The sequence below is a fragment of the Malania oleifera genome, chromosome 2 (assembly GCF_029873635.1).
Source record: "Malania oleifera isolate guangnan ecotype guangnan chromosome 2, ASM2987363v1, whole genome shotgun sequence".
NCBI classification, from domain to species: domain Eukaryota; kingdom Viridiplantae; phylum Streptophyta; class Magnoliopsida; order Santalales; family Ximeniaceae; genus Malania; species Malania oleifera.
The window spans coordinates 20,621,744-20,638,132 of NC_080418.1; the positions used below are offsets into that span (position 1 = coordinate 20,621,744).

Consider the following 16,389-nt stretch of genomic DNA (forward strand, 5'->3'; position numbering starts at 1 on the left):
GAGAAGACGGCCTTCATTTTCTTTAAATCAATGAAAAAAGTTATACTTCTCCCATATAACTAAGAGATGCTTGGCTTCTTTCCCTTCTAAGCTTTTTGTGGGGTTTGATTCCATACACTTCGTAGTGCATTGGTTTGTAACCGCCCAAAATTATTTAGACATTTTTTTCTTTATTATAAATTTTTTGTGAAATTATGGAGGCATTCCACGATGGCACATGAAATTAGAAAAAAAAAAAAACCAAGACACTTAACTAAGAAACAACAGTATGATACGCCATCCATGATCCAAACACAGCCCACCTCCCCCAAATGTAACCAATAACTCCCAGAAACAAAATTGGACGGAGTCTTCTTCTACAGATTATGAACTTAGTAGCAAGCCCATTTTCATTTTCCCCATATTTATTAGACTAATAGATCCAGAATCTACCCGATCGATCTGAATCTGAAATGGCAGAGTTTAGTAGCCTCTGTTTCTTAGATTACTGCGTTCCTCTGTTTTAAGTAATATAGCGGGAAAAGCCCTTGGAAGGCAACATCGAAGCTACGAGCAGACTAGGTAGTAATTGGTGATGATTCTGTGCGATTATGAGATGTCGGAATTCGCATCGGAGTGGTAGGTGCTCGGCGGGGGGGCTGTGGCGGCGGCGCTTCCGGGGTCGCCGACGCTGGGGCCTTCTTTGATTAATCCGAGAGCCGCCCCAGCTTTGCAAACTGCAGAAACAAGGGAGTTTCTCAAGCTCTCAAATATCTGACATTTGATTTGGCCTCTCCTTGGGGGAAGGCTTCTTCGGGTTGCTCTGTTCGTGGGCCTCAAAGAATCACTCGCCATGGCCGTGAACTGGGTGATCCGCGATGAGGCAGAGAACAAGAGGATTAAGAAGAGAGAAGTTCAAAGTAATTAACCTGAAGGAAGCAGCAGAGAAGAACTCATAGGGGTACAGACTACATAGTCTCTGCGCCAAACAAGACGAATTGAGAAGAAATGAAAGACGAAGAAATAGATAAGAGATAGGCCAACTGGGGGAAGAGAGAGAGAGAGAGAGAGAGAGAGAGAAGAAGAAGAAGAAGAAGAAGAAGAAGAAGAAGAAGAAGAAGAAGAAACAGAGGAGAAGCAGGTGAGAGGGTGGAGGAAGAGGAGAGGAGGATTGTGAAGGACGATGGAGAGGAGAACAGGGGAGGGGGGTATATATAACATATACGGCATATGATAAACAATTGTTTTTTAATTTAAAATTTAAAATTGGATTTTGGGTTAGACTCAGGGGTGCGTTTAGTTAAGGGCCCGCAGCTGTAAAATCCAACCAGAGCATAATAGCGAAAATTATTCCTCTATAAAAATGCTCCCAAAATATATATATATATATATATATATATATATATATATATATATAAACAAAATGAGTGAATATTTTAAAATATTACAAAACATTTATCATTTTAGAACCATAATATTTTAAAAAATCATAATTTATATTTTAACATTTTTACTCTTCCATATTTTGTAATTATTTTGGTCATATTTTTAACTAAGTAATTAGGTTATGTTTGGCTCACGAAATGCCTATTCTCAAGAATAAATTAATTTTAATAAGTTATAGTTAGCTATACAAAAAAAATGTATATTATTACTATAATATCAATAATAATGTGAAATTTTTTATGAGTCTATAATAAGGTATAGATAGTGAATAATTATTCTAAAATTTTATCATAACGATACTCTATTGAACCAAATGAGTCAGAGGTTTAAATTTTAATTTTAATTTTAATTTTTAATTTTTAAATTTTATTTATTTATTTATTTTTTTGCTGTTTTGAAATTGAGGATTTAGTTGTTTGGTTAAAAATTTAAAAATTAAAAGGAAAAAATAGTAAATTACATATTTAACCCCCATTTTAAAAAGGAGTAAGGAGGGATGCCAAGTTAAGAAAAAGTTTAGTACGTCAGGGGCGGGCAAATGGGAGAAGGAGAGCTTGGTTTACTCAAGCCTAGTGCCTCCATTTGAATAGATCGGGTCAAATACCAGTTCTAGCCCCGTATGTTCCATGTGTTTTGGGACAAGATGGAGGTGATTTTGGTCCCATAAAAAGAGAAAGGACGCGGTGGTGACGTGCCAAGTTGTGATGGATGACGACATCGTCTCCTTAGGCAGTTCAGTTTGGGAAAATAGAGGAGTGCCATAAAGTATCCATCTATAGAAAGGAAAATGATAAGGACACGACCACCATGTCGCGAATAAAATTTTTAGAGTTTTTTCCTGTTTTAATTTTTTTTTTTTTAAATATATTAAATAATACCTCATTCTAGGAAGTTTTTCCCAGAATAACTCTGACGTAATCTCGCTAGTCCAAGTAGCGATTTTTAACCAAATCTTGCTACTCCAAGTAGCGAGATTTACACGTGTCACTGGGGTTTATTTTTCGTGAAGCACAAATCTCGCTACTCCAAGTAGCGAGATTTGGTTAAAAATCGCTACTTGGATTAGCGAGATTTACCACGTGTCACTGCAAATTATTTTTTGTAAAAGACAAATCTAATTATGTGTTGTAAAAAAATATTATTTAATATCTATATTTTAAAAAATGATAAAAAAAAATTCGTTGATCGGCATTAGTATTCTGTATCGGCAATTAATATATATTTTATATCTATATTAGTATTCTGTATCGGCATTATTCTGGTATCAAATTGCAAAGCCTCAAGTGAATTGCTTTTATCTCTGGTCTTTACAAAGAAAAATTCGTTGATCTGCAAATTTTTTATATTTATTTGAGAAATTCCATATATGACTTCTGCTGATAATTCTACCAATTCTCAAAATTGTCATCGTATGATCAATCTTTCTGATGATTCATCCAGTCCATATTACTTACATCCAAGTGATAATCCTGGTGCATTACTGGTTTCTAAAATTTTTAGTGGTGATAATTACATTGCATGGAGTCGGTCAATCACCATTGCTCTAACAGTTAAAAATAAGGTAGCATTCATTGATGGCTCGATTCTTGCTCCTTCTATAAATCAGTGTTCTCTCCATACTACATGGCTGCGTGCAAACAATCTAGTTCTTTCATGGTTAATGAATTCCATTTCCAAGGAAATAAGAAATAGTCTTCTCTATGTTACATCTGCTGTTGATCTTTAGAATGAGCTGAAAACAAGATACTTACGAAGTGATGGTCCTAGAGTTTTTCATCTTGAAAAATGAAAATAGTTGTATTACTCGGGGCTGTTTATCAATTACTGAATATTTTAATTCATTCAAATCATTATGGGATGAATATATTAACTACCGATCATTCCCTACATGTAGCTGTGGTAAAATGGCAACTTGTACCTGCAACCTGTTTGATTTTTTGTTGGTTAGACAGCAATTTGATTATGTGTTGAAATTTTTGATTGGTCTGAATGATTTCTATGCTCCAATTCGAAGTCAATTGCTTATGATTTTGCCATTACCAAGTATGGCGAAAGTATTTTCTTTACTACTTCAAGAGGAAAGTCAAAGACAACTAAATAATGTTGTCAGCAGTGAAACTCATGCTTTGATTGCCAAACAAAAGATTCATCCATCTGGTTTTTTGAACTTCTCAAAGGATAAATAGAAGAGATTTTCTCTATACTGTACACATTTGTTGATACAATGGGCATATAATAGAAAAATGTTTTCATCTTCATGGTTTTCCTCTTGGCTAGACTGGACCAAAAGGAAAAAGGAAGCCACCTACTGCACATGCTGCCATGACAACTCCTGAGCTTTCTCTTCAATAGAGTAATGAGGATCCAAAGTTTTCTTTTACTTCTGAGGAATTCAATAAATTGCTAGCACTTGCAAATTCTACTTCATCTCCAATATCTCATCAAACATCTTCTCCGGCTGTTGACATTGTTACTTCTCAATTTTCTTGTAACCCTTCAAATTTTTGTTATTTAGTTTCTTCATCTCTGCAGAATGTACATTCATGGATTCTAGATACAGGTGCAACAGATCACATGATATGTTCACCTTCATTATATTCTTCTCCACCTACACCAATCAACACTTCCATAAATTTGCCAAATGGAAACTCTTTTCCAGCTTCACACATTGGCAGTATTTGCATTTCAAATATACTGTCTTCACATAATGTGTTGTGTGTTCCCAGTTTTTCATTCAATCTGTTGTCTGTTTCTAAAATAACAAAACAATCTAACATTTGTGTTTCTTTCTTTAACTCATATTGCCTTCTACAGGACCAATTAAGAAAGAAGATGATTGGGACCAATTAACTCATACTGCCTTCTATAACTCATATTGAGAAACATGGACTGTACCATTTATCTCAAGTTCCTTCAAAGGCTGCTACTCACAATCAAGCCAAGTTTCATTCTTCATCTTTGGCTTCAACCATTACCCAAAATCAATTAGATACCTGGCACTACAGACTTGGTCATGTTTCCAACTCAAGGTTACCTTATCTTAAACAGCTGGAGTCATCCATATCTTTTAATACCACACATGTTTGTGATGTATGTCATTTAGCAAAACAAAGAAAACTTTCATTTCTTGTATCTTAGTCTAGTTCAAAGAACAGATTTGATTTGATCCATTGTGATATATGGGGACCATTCAATGTTGTTTCCTATTCTGGTTTCAAGTGTTTTCTTACTATAGTTGATGATCATACTCGTTGTACTTGGGTATACATGCTCAAGATGAAATCTGAAGTTTCTTCTAACGTTAAAAATTTTTGCACAATGGTAGTAACCCAATTCAATGTTCCTGTTAAAATAGTGAGATCAGATAATGGTCCTGAATTTCTTTTAACTCAATTCTATAATGACCATGGCATTATACATCAAAGATGTTGTGTACAAACTCCACAACAAAATGGTGTTGTGAAAAGAAAACACCAACATTTGTTCAACACTGCCAGGGCCTTATTGTTTCAAGCAAATATGTCTTTACCTTTCTGGAGTGACTGTGTCTTAACTGCAGCTCACATTATAAACAGAATTCGAACTCGAATTTGATCAACACTTACAACCCATAGACATAAATCATATTTGGTTGCCTTTGTTTTGCATCAACACTTACAACCCATAGACATAAATTTGATCAAAGATGTACCAAATGTTTATTCTTGGGTTATCCTTCTAACATAAAAGGTTACAAATTAATGGACCTTAATACTAATAAAGTTTTCATCTCAAGAAATGTAGTTTTTTCTGAAAATATTTTTCCTTTGAAGGTTTTTTCACCTAATCCTGAATCACATTCTTTGTTATTCCCTCCATCAGCTTCTACATCTGATTTTTTTTATTCTTCTAATCAAACTCCTCCATCCTCTTCACATTCAACCAACAATCATCTAACATCTTTGAACAATGTTCCCATCCCAGATATTATTTCACCACAACTCATAAAATCTTCAAGAATTACACGACGGCCAAGCTATTTGCATGATTTTTACTGTGGTACAGCTTCCAAGGTTTCACTTGCAACTTCTTCATCTGATATTGCTAATTGTTTTTCCAATAAAGGTATTCTATATCCCATCTCTGATTATCTTTATGAAAAACAATTATCTCCTTCTCATAAAGCTTTTCTAGTCTCCATTTCAGCTTCTAAAGAACCCAACACGTACAAATTAGCTACTCAAATAGCTGAATGGCAAGCTGCAATGCAAAATGAATTAAATGCCTTGGAATTAAATAAAACTTGGGAACTTGTAACTCTTCCTCAACATAAACAGACTATTGGTTGTAAGTGGGTATTTCCAATTAAGGCAATGAGCTTTTGGAACTATAGAAAGGTACAAAGCTCGATTAGTAGCTAAAGGTTACACTCAACAAGTAGCCTAATTTTTTTAAAACATTCTTCCAATACAGTTGATACCAGTATGTTCACAACATTACATTCACGAGACTCGTATACATTAAACCTATCAAAATAGTATACTAATTTCGGCAGAGTCCTGTTTAAAAATTGAGCATATCCATCCACGCACCCGTGCAAATATAACATTCTTCCAATACAGTTGATACCAGTATGTTCACAACATTACATTCACGAGACTCATATACATTAAACCTATCAAAATAGTATACTAATTTCGGCAGAGTCCTGTTTAAAAATTGAGCATATCCATCCACGCACCTGTGCAAATATAACATTCTTCCAATACAGTTGATACCAGTATGTTCACAACATTACATTCACGAGACTCGTATACATTAAACCTATCAAAATAGTATACTAATTTCGACAGAGTCCTGTTTAAAAATTGAGCATATTCATCCACGCACCTGTGCAAATATAACATTCTTCCAATACAGTTCATACCAGTATGTTCACAACATTACATTCACGAGACTCGTATACATTAAACCTATCAAAATAGTACACTAAATTATACCTGCTTGTCACTTTACCTATTGCTGCTCTATAGATTCAGAATTAAGTAAATTACATTATGTACAAATGATACTCCAAACAATTACATTATGTAAAAATGATACTCCAAACAAGTTGAAATAAAGGAGAAATGATATATTCTATACAAATAGATGCTGTACAAATGAAGTCATTAGTAAATACATTTTGCCCAAATGAATAATGAATAAATACATTATGTACAAATGAAGCTGTAAACATATATCTGATGTACAAATCAAATTATGAACTAATTCACAACGGCATATATCGGCTACTCGGTACCTCATGGAGGTCGTCTCCGGTGTCGGGGTGGCTGCCGTCTGTGTCTGCCCTCACCTGGCTGCTCCTCCGCGTCTGGTGTCCAGTCACGTCGAGTGGCTACATGTCTGTCGTCTCCGCCCACACGTACTGGAGAATCCCTCTCTAGGTGAAGCTGACGAGGAGCTATGTCGTATGTAGTCTCTGGACGAGTCCGAGCTGGCAAGTCGGGTGCGTCCACCTCCTCCGCATCGAGAGGGTCGTCTAGTAAGTACGACATTGATGGCGTCGCGGCAGAGTCAGATCGATAATCGGCCGGTCTACTGGAGGGTCCCGCAATATCAGCAGCGGACGGCCCAAACACATACTCCTCATGTACAATGGGTGGTGAGAAGGTCGGACTCGATGGACGGCTGGAGGTAGCTGCTCGACCCCCTCACTCTGGAGCTGCTCGACCACCTCGTGGAGCCTGTGTCCGGCGTGGGGTAAGGATCCGTCACCCGTCCTCGTAGACAATATCCAAACCAACTCTCGCTAAATCGCTCACAACAGGGTCTGATGATAGCGACTCCACCTGGTGTAATACATCAGCCTGCATCATACGAAAATAGTGTTTAAAACATTGAACTACTAATCATCACGGTAACAAATTAGGTACACGTTTGAGTAAGCGTACGAGGCTCATGTAGACCGCCGCAGTCCAATCTACGAAGCGACGTGTGATTGACCTGTACCACGCGTAATATGGATCCTCCGGACGCATCGGGCCATCTGCCCGGACTCCCTCGACAATGTAGTCGCGCCTATGTACCCACATACTCACGTACATGGCGTGCTCCGCTGCCCAATCTGTGTTCCCCCGACCGCGACCATCAATCTCGTGCAAGTCCTCCCCACGTACATCCACCCCTGAGGTACAGAAGCGACCGGGAATGCCCTGTCGAAAGCCAAACTGGCGCATCACTCGGTATGGGAGATGCCACTCGGCAATATGAAAACATATGAGTGGCACTCGGGCAACCCAGAGGTCTGATCCAACTGCATAACCAGGTGGTAGGTCGGCAACAATGTCATCCGTATAGGGCGCCCATACGAACTGCCCGTAGACATATAGTAAATGTCAGAGCTGGGACGGGAATAAATGCAAAGGTTGAAATAGCCGTAAATACACATAACAGAGACTACCTCGTGCTCCCGGTGCATGTCCAGCTCGAATCTGTACCAGGGCAACGTGTGTTACGCAACATTAGGCGCCAACAACTGATCCCTCCACCTATACACAATAGAACGTAAGTTAGCAAGGTGTAACCACTACTACGTACGACAACTGAAGCAAATTATTTTTAGTTGAGTTACTAACCTCCACGCGAGTGGAGCTGGGTCAATCGGTCGTCCATCCTCATCCCTCTGAATAAGATGTCGGACACCGCGGCGCGTAGGAGCTAACGACGTGAATCTCTCCCACGCCCAAACCTGCAATAAGCGGAGTGCTCCTCCGATCTGTGAGTGCGACACGTTAGCGGCGCGGCACATCTCCCGGTACAGCCAAGCTAACGTCGCAGCACCCCAACTATAATGGAGTATCTCTGCTCGCTCCGCGAGCAGTGGAAGGAACATCAAGTGAGCGTAACTCCCCGATAGGTCGCAGAACAGCGTCCCACATATCAATCGCAGCATGTGGGCACGTGCGTGACACGCTATAGTCTGATCATCAGCATCAGCCGGAAGCTGGCGAAACATCTCCCCCTCTAGAAACCGCATGCGAATGCGGGCACCAACAAGCTCACTGTCTGGGGGCACCACTCTTAACAATCTCTCGCACATGCGGCGAAGTCCTCCCCCCTGACCGACGCCTCCATCCTGTACTGGTCCAGCTGTACGACCAGTGACGGGCAACCCATCAATCGGTAGCCCGAACAACACTGCGACATCCTGTAATGTGATAGTCGCCTCCCCGTGCGGCAAGTGGAAAGTGTGTGTCTCTGGCCTCCATCGCTCGACCAACGCGGTCACAAGATGCCAATCCAACTGGATATGGCCAATCTGATATATCCCATAAAAACCTGCCTCACGTATCCAATCAATAATGCGAGGGTCTGCACCTATCCTATCCTGTATGCTCTGACTGCCCCCTCGGCAATATAAGACGTCAGCATGCGAATCGGTCCACGCACGACTAGACCGGTGCTGATCGCCATAGACAGTACAGTAGTATCGGACGGCCCTGGATCGATCCTGCAAACAAGCCAGAAGATTGAAAGCATGAACATAGAAAGCATAAGAATTGAGTATCTGTCCCCGGTGCTTTGTATGGTGGAAACGAACAAAAATCTCAAGGGTTATCCTATATGTGTACAAATTAAAATGTCTCACCAAGTTTTCATCTGAACATACACTATTCTCGATTTATGGTCACAGTGACTGAATCGCTCAGAGACAAATTGAGTATGGAGCATTCGCGTGTTCACCGAGAAATTAAAGTGGTCTGAGGATTTAACATTTGGAAACAAATTTTTCATAAGGAATTAGCAGGTGGAAACTTGTCGTGACGCGAGGAGTAAGAGTACGCAAATCCCGGATCACCTATAAGTTATAGGTTAGTGCGAAGGTCCAGCTGCATCCCCAGGTTGGGTCCTTCTCGGACATCTTGTGCGGTTATGTCCTTCTTGACGGCATATGCTACATGTGATATGTTTCCGACCTTCCCGAGCATCCATCTCGTTATGTATACGTGAGCTCCTAGGCCGACCTTTATGTCTAGCGTATGTAGGATTTGCCTGCAAGTTTGGCAACGTGCAAGTTGGCCAATATGCCTCATGCATGATTGGATAAAATTCTGCAGCATATGTTGCATAGTGCTCGGCAGTGCTCCAATATGGCTCAACAAACTGGCTCACATTTAGTCGTGTCTCGGCACAAGCTGCAAGAAGGTGCGAGCAGGGATAGTGTAAAGATTGCCACTTCCCACAGGAGAATTCGCGCCTCTAGATGCTCAAAGTTTGGACATTGTTTCCTTTATGGGGTCCCCGCTGCGTGGTCGTGATGCTAAAAGTACCCCTAGATCGGTTGAACGTCGTGACTCGTTGTCTGGTCGCCTTCAACTTCCTTCTTTCCATCGCTAGCAATATATGCGGAGTTAACGTATTTCCTCTAGATATTGCGTTACGAGCAGACTCCCGTCGGCTATTAAAGTAATGTGCAACGCGATAAAATGTTAGTTGCACGAGAGCCGTAATGGGAAGGCTACGTGCGCCTTTTAGGACGGCGTTGAAACATTCGACCAGGTTGGTCGTCATGTTTCCATACCTCTTTCCACCGTCGTGGCACTGAGTCCACATATGAGGAGGGATCTGATCGAAGAACGACTTGGCTGGCTCTCCACCCTCGTCGAATATCCTCTCCATCCAGGTGTCAAATTTTCTCACCTGATGCTCCCTTCCGGCTCGCTCAGCCATTCGCTTCATATTGACACTCCGCACTTTTGTATTGAAGTTGCTTACGACATGTCGAAGGCAAAATCCGTGGTGCGCACGTGGTGGTTGCCAATCAGGATTGTGCTGCACCGCAGCGATAATCCCTGGATGTCGATTTGGTATGAGGCAAATGTCGTCCCTGTCGGTAATCAAACGCAAAGAACACAGAAACCAATTCCATGTGTTGAGGCTTTCCTCTTGCACAATAGCGAATGCAAGGGGAAATATTTGCCTATTTGCATCGGGGCACGTTGCAATAAGGAGTTTGCCTTTGTACTTACCGTACAAGTGTGTCCCGTCGACACATATAACGGGAGGGCAGTGACGAAAACCCTGAATAGATGCTGCAAATGACCAAAATACAGATATGAAGGTAGCGCTGTTAGTGCTACCTGGAAGCGGAGTTGACCTCCACCTGACTGTAGTCCCAGGATTGTACGCGCGCATCGCTTCCATCTACTTCGGTAACGTTTCATACAATTTCTCTCAATCACTGAAGACTTGGGCTATTGCCTTCTGTTTGCCCAACCAAACCTTCTTATAAGATATTGAATACCCGAATCGACGATCAATGAACTCCTTCAATGTAGCGATCGACGTCGACGCATCTCCCCTGATCATAGTCACTATCTCCCCAGCAATGAGGGCCGACGTGATTTGGTTATGGTCCTGCGATATAAGTTCATTCAGACACGTATGCGGACCACTATATTGGGTGATTTCGAAAAAACGGTGTATCATCCGATACATGGCACGCAATCTCCACGCGCAAGCGTGGTCCTTACACCTAGCAACCCACAACTCAGGAGTAGATCGCACCACATGGAAGTCATGGTGCGTGCGAGCGTGATATATTCGCACTGCGGCGATCAGCTGATCCTTCGAATCGAAGAGCATCCCCTTACTCAACTCAGAGGATTCTTCCTAACGAGTGACGTGTATGGGAAGCTCATCGACCGCAGTTAAATCTGCAGCACCTAGGTCAATTTGACCGTACATCGGAAGCTTGCCGATGAATTGCGCGTCAAACGTTGCGTCGTCCGTGTCATGGTGAGGTAAGTTCACATCATCGGGAACATCATTTAACCCTTCACCCATTTCCTGATCGTGCATGTGTTCGTCTTCAATATGAACATCATTTGTAATGTTCATGCCCTCGTCCAATGCATCCTTCGCAATGGCAAACAACGATGCTGGTACCGCACTCGGGACGTCTTCGCAACCTCCTTGCGGAAACGTGTGAGGAACAGGTGCTTCGTAATCCGACGGCTGGAATGACGATCCCGGATATTCATTAAAATCGACCGTGGACATAGCACGAACCTCCCCACCAACATCGACCTGATGTGTTTGTTCGGTGTCTTCACCGACTTCACCCAATTGCTCCGCGGGCTCATCTGGTTGCCCAACTGCAATTACACCCACTTGAGGAATAGTCTCGACATACAAGTGCATCGTCAAATATGTCTCACTAACACAGTGTGCGTCCAATATAATACACAACCCATAATCATCTAATATCGGAACAGCCTCGTAGAACGCTGTATTATTTAACTCTCGCGCAGGGTATCTTGCAGTCACCCGCAATGCATATTAATCTGGATCGATATGCAAATATTTATATATCTTCGTATATAATTTACTTAATTTACACCTACGGCCAATTCGAATAAGTCGAACTGGCCGACTACTATACCTAACACCATCTAATGCGGTTATGATGTTCCCCCCTATATATAAAAATACCGTGACTGGATTACTGCTTGAACTTCCTGCCATTTAGATCGGCGATCGAGAAATAAAACAAACCTACGCAACACAAAATTGTATGTATAAGTGATGTGTAAATGAAACGAAATAACTAATAACTATAAACCAAATAGATGTATACAAATTCTAATGAATGAATGAACTTAGAGTTTGGACCTAACTTTCCCACGAAGAAAATAAATAGATGAATTCAGTGTCTATGAATAAATAACATGAACATGTTTTGATTTTCCCTATATGACATATACTTCGGATTTTCTGAAAATTTGTAATTCAACTTAGAATCCAAAGAACTATTAAATGGTGCTCTTAAGAGTAATTTTTTCAAAATGGTACTTCGTACTCTGCCTCATTATTTGTTGGGTTGCCACTTAATTTGAAGTTCAAATTTGTTAAGTAGCCATTTGAGGATTCATTGCTAATCCAAACAGCCATACTCAAAGGAGTTGAATGGATCTTTTGGAAAAATGTTACTTAGGACGCATAACATCCCACTTCATGAAATGGGAATGGGATTGTCTTATGGCAAGTGCTTTAAAATGTGAACACTACATTTATATTGATATATTGGTGAAAAATACGCTCGAATCAGAGGAAAAAAAACTCATTAGTACTCTCCTCTAATAATGTGACCTTTTAGCTATCATCTCTACAGTGTTCCCAGTCAGCGTCATCGACGGTGACTAGTCGAGGCCGGCTTCGCCCTCATACCATTGGATCTTTAATGGTGCTCTGTCGACTGTGGCCTCCTCAGGCACCCCCCACCCTAGGATCTTATACATATGGGGCTTTTTTCATGGAATTTTTTATTTTAATTTGATCCCTAAGGAACCGCATTTTTTAGAACTGCTGCACCCACCAAATAACTCGGGTAATCCAACTAATTGTCTTCTGCTACTTTAGGATTGTAATGATGGTCAGCTATTCAAGCACCTTTCTTGTTTGGCATTTTCTGTGCAGTGTAGCAGTTGCCTCTATTTATATATTGGTTGAAGCCATTGTTCTATTACATAGGATGGACTAATGACAGAGGATGGGTGAGATAACCTTTCATAGCTAGAGCTGTGATTATGTGAACATTGCCTCTGTGTATGTGATTTTGGGTGAGTTAGAATTGAGTAGATTGTTGGAAACCAAGTAGTGGGCTTGTGAGTATTGGTGAACAAAATACAAAAGAAATTTTGGCTATGAGCTTGGAGAACTAAGAAAAATCTTCACTCAAATAGAAGTTGTCAAACAATACGAAAACATGATCATCTGAGTCTAATAGAGGGATAACTCATTGATGTCCATACAGCAAGTCACATTATAGTTGGATTCTTGAGTAGGCAGACAAAGAGGTAATAAATTTTCTTTCATTTTCATAGCCTACACACACACACCCCAAATACTAGTGTCAAAAACATGTTTTAACATTCTTCTCAAGATGGGTTAAAATTGGAGTCTCATGTATGAGAGAGAGATTATTAGAATTATTGTGAAAGGTACTAAAAATCAATTATTAAGTATTTGGAAAGACTGATCCTATGAGTTAACTTTTGAAATTGAGAAGACGTAGCATCCAACAATATATATATATATATATATATGCATCATTGTGCTATGCTAGCCCTAATTTTTTTTTTTTATTAGTTTCTTGAAGAACTAATTCATAAATCTAGAAATAAAATAAAATTATTTAGTTAAAGATTAGAAAAGTGAAAAAGAAAACATATTATATAAATATGTTTCTTTATGTAGTCATTTTTCAGTTTTTATTTTCAATTTTTAACTTTTTATGAAAAAAATTTAAATAGAATTCAAAGTTATATATCTAAAAAATTATAAAAGCAATAATATAATATTTTTCACAATTTTTCAAATGTCATGTAAAAAAAAGATTTTATTATCAAATAAATTTGGATAGTTAACAATTAATTAAACTAATTATAATAAACTATATTTTTATTTTTATAATATTTTTAATATATATTCTTTGTAATTTTATTTTTTAATTATATATTTAAAAAATCAATTGATTTAAAAATAATACATAAATATTTTGTAATTACAAAATTTAGGTTATATTAATTTTCATAAATATTAACCAAACATATTGTCAAATTTTAATTTTTCAAATAGCCCTAAATTAACTGGAAAAAATAAAAAAAATAAAGGGAAGAGAAAAGCCTAACGATGTGTTCAATGTTTAGAAAATAATTCTCAATTTTCAGATTCTTTTTTTGTACATTATAAAAATATCACCTTTTTTTTTTTGTTCTTCAGCATTAATATAACAGTCGGAATTTTTTTTTAAAAAATTTTCAACATAATTATTAATAACCCGAAAAATAAGGTATAAGATCCTAAGATCTTATACATATGACAATACAATTTATAATTATAATGTGCACTCACATTAATTGAAAGCATCAATTAAAATCATATAATTTACATGTTATGTTCACAACTTTAGTGCATGTGCCCAATTATATTAAAAACAGTACAAGAAAATTTAAGAATTGAATAACAAAATTTCCCATTTTGAAAGTAAACCATATGATCTAATTATAATTGCACAATTATTCAAACGAGTAGAAGGAAATTTAACTAATTTTGTGAGTGGATGAAACTTCAAAAATTTCTAAGGCAAGAAAGATAATGCATTTTGCAATGAAACAACAATCCAAAATAAATAAATAAATATTGAACTACAATTTGAATGGAAAAAATAAAATATTATCAGCAACAAATTAAATTCAAATACCCAAACAATAAAATATTATCAACAAAAAATTAAATTTAAATACCAAAACAATGAAATACAAACCTTAAGAGCAGTGTTTGTCCACGATTCTTTTAACACAAATCACAAACTCTCTCTCGGATTATCAAAACTTTCGATGAAATAAAAATAATGTAAAAATCTAAACACTGAAGATGGAAAACATAACTTACCCCATCTCCTTATATAACTTGTAATGTGATGAAGCCCCCAACGGTCACCTGCTCGGCTGTCTTCCTTCAACGGTCACTGCTCGGCTCTGCAACAGTCTGTTCGTGCAAGAAAGGAGGAAGAAAGAACTGGCGAGGTTATTTTCAAGCAAATCTCGCTACTTGGAGTAGCGAGATTTGCCACGCGTCGACATCCGGCTGGAGGTAATTCAAAAGGGTTTGGCAGAGCATTAATTATCAGAACAAAATCTCGCTACTTGGAGTAGCGAGATTTGCCACGCGTCAAATTTTGGTTCGCAGACAGTTACACGCGTCGAAACGTGGCTGCCGGAGTGTTACTTCCCCCAATTAAATCTCGCTACTTCGAGTAACGATAATTGCCACGCGTCACCACGAACCCTTTACGAAACAGTAGATCTCGCTACTTGGAGTAGCGAGATTTGGTTAAAAATCGCTACTTGGACTAGCGAGATTACGTCAGAGTCATTCTGGGAAAAACTTCCAAGAATGAGGTATTATTTAATATATTTTTTTAAAAAAAAGTTAAAACGGAAAAAAACTCAAAATTTTTACCTGTCCATAACATTACTCAAAATATATAGTATTATATTATAAAAAATACATGTAATTAATTAGAGAAAAAATAAAAATTTACGTAATTCAACTATGTCTATTCCATGGACTGATGTGATAAAAAACTTTACTTTTCGAAAAAAATTATAAGATGATTTGGAATTAATCTTATACAAAATATCACTATTCTCTTTATTTCTCCTTTTCTCTCATCCTTTCTATATAAAATATTATTCTATGTGTTAGGAGTCACAACTCGGAGTATATAGTTTAGAGGAGGGGTGAATAGACTCTTTTCGCGGAATACGTATTTTTCTACAAAATAAAAACTTGTAGCAAAATAGAGAAAATTATATCGCAATATAAATATAAATCATGCACAAGATATAAAATAAAAAGTGTAAGGAAGAGAAAGAACAACACCGGTATTTTTAAGTGGTTCGGCACCAAGCCTACGTCCACGCCTTAGCACCAAACCAAGGATTCCATATTCCACTAAAGATACTCCTTCACCGGCGGAGAAATCTTACAACTAGAGAACAAATCCTTACACTTGGGAACAAACCCCTACTGCGCTCACCAAGAGCCTTCGCTTCGGTTCACAAAGAACCTTACAACAATGGTTCACAAAGAACCTTACAAAAGATTGGAAATACAATTTAATGCTCCTTAAATGAGCCAATATGAAACATAACCAAATCCTCACTCTATTCTCTCAAGGAATGAATCTTACAAGATAAGTGAGCAAGAGAGGATTAAGCACTTGTGAAGAATAACTAAAATGCAAAGGGCAAAGTGTTTAGATTTTGAATAAAATGATATTTTTCACAAATATGATCAACAATGCTCAAAATCATATTAATACAAGTCTAAAAGCTTGTATTTATAGCCCAAGAATCTTAGGAGCCGTTAACTAGCCGTTGGGGGGAAGAAAAAATACATTATTTGGCAAACTAG

At 38.4% G+C, this 16,389-nt stretch overlaps 1 protein-coding gene across 2 annotated transcripts; it reads right to left on the bottom strand.

Annotated features, from left to right (window-relative positions):
* Positions 1-6,517: 6,517 nt before the first annotated feature.
* LOC131148800 (serine/threonine-protein phosphatase 7 long form homolog) lies at positions 6,518-15,421 on the bottom strand. 2 transcript variants are annotated; one of them, XM_058098728.1, is made up of 4 exons: positions 14,863-15,421; positions 8,043-8,917; positions 7,868-7,955; positions 6,518-7,778 (listed from the first exon to the last, which is right to left on the bottom strand). In XM_058098728.1, the coding sequence occupies exons 2-3, from the start codon at positions 8,504-8,506 to the stop codon at positions 7,919-7,921; spliced, it is 501 nt and encodes a 166-aa protein (XP_057954711.1). In that variant the 5' UTR covers positions 8,507-8,917; positions 14,863-15,421; the 3' UTR covers positions 6,518-7,778; positions 7,868-7,918. The 2 variants fall into 2 exon arrangements, with proteins under 2 accessions (XP_057954711.1, XP_057954710.1); XM_058098727.1 differs by lacking the exon at positions 14,863-15,421 and having other exon boundaries at positions 6,518-7,256; positions 7,359-7,778; positions 8,043-8,358.
* Between the last annotated feature and the right edge of the window lie 968 nt (positions 15,422-16,389).

Coding starts and splice junctions, on each gene's coding strand:
- LOC131148800 (XM_058098727.1), bottom strand. Junction 7,257..7,358: donor CGGCGGTCTACATGAGCCTC/GTACGCTTACTC, acceptor GTATTACACCAG/GTGGAGTCGCTATCATCAGA.